Genomic DNA, 3,602 nt, shown 5'->3' on the forward strand with positions numbered 1-3,602 from the left:
CTTCCTCAAGATCAATGATGCTCCACGAGGTGGGATCTTGCATGGCGCCCCAGACCGAGGGAGATTTTCCGTTATTTTGTATTTCTTCCATTTTCTAATAATTGCACCAACTGTTGTTGCCTTCTCACCAAGCTGCTTGCCTATTGTCCCGTAGCCCATCCCAGCCTTGTGCAGGTCTACAATTTTATCCCTGATGTCCTTACACAGCTCTCTGGTCTTGGGCAAAGTGGAGATGCTGGAGTCTGATTGATTGAGTGTGTGGACAGGTGTCTTTTATACAGGTAACGAGTTCAAACAGGTGCAGTTAATACAGGTAATAAGTGGAGAACAAGAGGGCTTCTTAAAGAAGAACTAACATGTCTGTGAGAGCCAAAATTCTTACTGGTTGATAGATGATCAAATACTTATTTCACACGATAAAATGGAAATTAATTATTTAAAAATCATACATTGTATTTTTCTGGATTTTTGTTTTAGAGATTCCATCACTCACAGTTGAAGAGGACCTATGATAAAAATTATCTTCTACATGCTTTGCAAGTGGGAAAACCTGAAAAATCAACAGTGTATCAAATACTTGTTCTCCCCACTGTATCATCACATTGAATACAAAACAAATAACACAGAAAACCTGAAAATATTGGAACAAAAGTCAACAAACGAACCCCTCAGTTCACAGCAGAAAGCAGCTGGATGGCTGACCTGTAACACGAGTGTGAAAAGTCTTCCTCATCCTGTGACTGGGTGAGGCAGTCTTTGTTAACACCATGGCTTTTCTCTGTAACACTTCATCAAATATGGCCAGAATATGGTTGGGATATGCGTTGAAATAGTCTCCGACCTGTAAAACACAACAGGGACAGCTTCAAATTAGACATACACAGACTTGACTTCTGTGAGAGATCACAAAGATAATCAAACAGCTCAAAACTCACAGAAGGAGATTACTGCTGCAGCCGATAAAAAGGAGTGTTTATAGAAATATTAGTCCTATGATGGGCGAATCACACCTAAAGCAAATAAATCAATAAAAGTCAAACTGAATGCTTTAAGTTTAAACAACCTCTCTGTATCACAGCCAGAAACACAACAGCTCTTCCTCCTGAATACATGCAGCCATATTTGATGTGACAACATCTGCTCTCTTTTTACCGTATGTCCACTGGTTACGTAGTGTACTGCCCTGTCTTTTTGGAGAATACTGCTCTGGCATAAGTTTCAAGTATAAACGCCTCCACCGCACGCTCAGGTCCGTGCGCTGTTCATGGAGCCCTGCGAGACACTAATGAGCCCTGAGGCCGAGCCTCCTTCAGCTACCTGGAGTTAGCATGTTGTCAGAGTCGCAGCAATAAACATGGAACGAGTGGGTTTAACCAAAAATGGTTAGTTGAGCTGAAATTCAGCGGGTGGCTTTACAAGACCGAATATGGTAAGCATGTTTTGTACTTAGTGAAAATATTATCCTTGTTTGACAGTAAAATGATGCTATTAAATTCAGCATTAGATATGTTTTGTTCCATGTAGTGATCCAACATGCAGCCTGTGCCGCAAAAAGCTCAGTACAGTACAGCATCTCTCTGTTTGTCAGAGTTCTCTGTTGTTATTCATTGGCCTGGAAGTGAGACGTGTGTTGGTGCTTTGTTTGCACTTTTTCATTTCTGTTAATTTCATTTATTTGTAAATGTGACTTAAATTAGGATTCAAATTAGGTGCAAACAATTAGTATTTATTTTATTTGTATTTTTGTTTAAAAAAGTATTTCAAAAGTGCCTTTTTATAAAATTGTAGTTGTGTAAATATTTGACATAAATATCTTATAATATCACATAATAAATAGCCATATTTTCAACTTTCCTGTCAACTTTAATCTTTCTTTTTACTAAATCACGGTCGACCGGTGATCGGCCACCTACCACCGGGCTTAGGCTCTTTTCTGGGGAAAACCCTGGAATCTGAATGTTCCCAAATCATGAGAGACTTCTGTGACAAGTGTTAGATGAAGGGATCTGTGATAATGCAGTAACAGGTGATTTTAGGATGTCATATCCAAGATATGTTTCTCTGCTACAGACAGCTTAGTGACATAAAAAGAATTTGTTTGATTTGTTTTGAATTATATTAGAATACACTGACAGGAGTCCTTATAATACCAAATAACAACACTTAGCTCCTAATCAACCAGTAAACTCTTCCAGTGGGAAGGATGTTATTGCATCATCAATTCAAGACTGTTTGAAGCATTTTGATGAGCAAGAGATCAAACTTGTTTAAAAAGAAATTACCAATAATCATTTAACTTTCAAAGCAAACATGTCCTCAACAAATCAAACCCAACAGTAATCAAAAATAACATTTCAAACTGATACAAATTACTTTACCACAGTTATAAAAAATAGATCATATACATTCATTATAATCTAACGTGTCAGCGCCAGCTAGTGACCCGGGGTGGAAACTACAGCAGGTTCAACAGACACAGGGTTACCATGTAAGGGTGTAAATTTCCCCCCATCAACACTGGGAAGTCTCTAATGCTTCCAGGAGATGGTTCATGTGTAATTAGGGCCTTAGAAAGAACACGTGTTGGTTTGTGTCTGTGTGCCAGTGCTGATAAGTGATAGAGGTGTGAGCGCATGTGTGATTGATGTCTTGTCTTCATGTCTAAAAGTGGGTCACAGCCCAGAACAGTTTGTAAAAAAAAAAGAGGTGGACTACTTTAATATAATTAGTCAGTATTCACTTTAACCTTTAAAAGTTCACTCAATGAGGTGTGTATGACTGTGTTCCAATCATTTCGAAGACAGACATTACATTTAGTTGAATGTTTGACTCTTTAGTCTCACCACTTTTTCTTATTAAAGTTAACCTCACCTCCATGTTGGCTTCAAACAGAGTCATGGCGTTAACCACCACAGAGTGATGGCGTGCGTCGTCATCCTGTGTATCTGCAACGTGCTGCAGAATGTCTTCACAATGATGTTCGGTTAAATAGATGTCAAACACTCGGCCAATCAGGGCCTCCTGCTCTGTGCTGATCATGATGGATAGATCACATCTGAAACACCTGCAGAAAAAAAAAAGATGGAAGTGTCAGGTTTGTGTTAGATAGATTGATGGAATAAATCTTGACTGGTTAAAAAGCATCAACTCTTTGAAGCCAGCAGCAGGGTCACGCGAGCAGTGGGCTGTTTAAACTCTAACTGTGTTTGGCTGGCTCCAGGTGAAGTCACCCATCTCCTTTGGTCTTCTTCATCAAGGTAGTCAATTTGCTCTTAGTCTGACCCCTGATAAACCATCAATTTGTCCCAGGAGACCCTAACAGGGGCTGACACCGCACACAACTCATGTTGGAATAGAAAACAGCCTTCTGCAAAGTGTCTCTGGAGATAAAGGGCCAAGCCCTGAAACACCTGAAGTTAATTAACAGGTGTGGATTAATGCCTTTTAGCCATATACAGGTGCTGGTCATAAAATTAGAATATCATGAAAAAGTAGATTGATTTCAGTAATTCCATTTAAAAAGTGAAACTTGTATATTATATTCATACATTACATACAAACTCATATATTTCAAATGTTTATTTCGTTTAATTTTGATGATT

The 3,602-nt window shown here is 38.8% G+C and overlaps 1 protein-coding gene across 9 annotated transcripts in view; it reads right to left on the reverse strand.

The window, feature by feature from the left end:
• The window catches only part of mcm9 (minichromosome maintenance 9 homologous recombination repair factor), a 35,097-nt gene that overhangs the window by 24,744 nt on the left and 6,751 nt on the right, over positions 1-3,602 (reverse strand). For all 9 annotated transcript variants that reach the window (XR_005234366.1, XR_005234367.1, XM_017432767.3 and 6 more), the window contains exons 2-3: positions 2,872-3,064; positions 703-841 (exon numbers count right to left, since the gene is read on the reverse strand). Coding sequence is in view for 7 of the 9 variants with exons in the window: in XM_017432767.3 (XP_017288256.1) it covers positions 703-841; positions 2,872-3,039 (307 nt within the window). In the remaining 2 variants the exon portion in view is untranslated. The remainder of the gene's footprint in view (positions 1-702; positions 842-2,871; positions 3,065-3,602) is intronic.

This window comes from Kryptolebias marmoratus, linkage group LG17 (genome assembly GCF_001649575.2).
Source record: "Kryptolebias marmoratus isolate JLee-2015 linkage group LG17, ASM164957v2, whole genome shotgun sequence".
Taxonomy (NCBI): domain Eukaryota; kingdom Metazoa; phylum Chordata; class Actinopteri; order Cyprinodontiformes; family Rivulidae; genus Kryptolebias; species Kryptolebias marmoratus.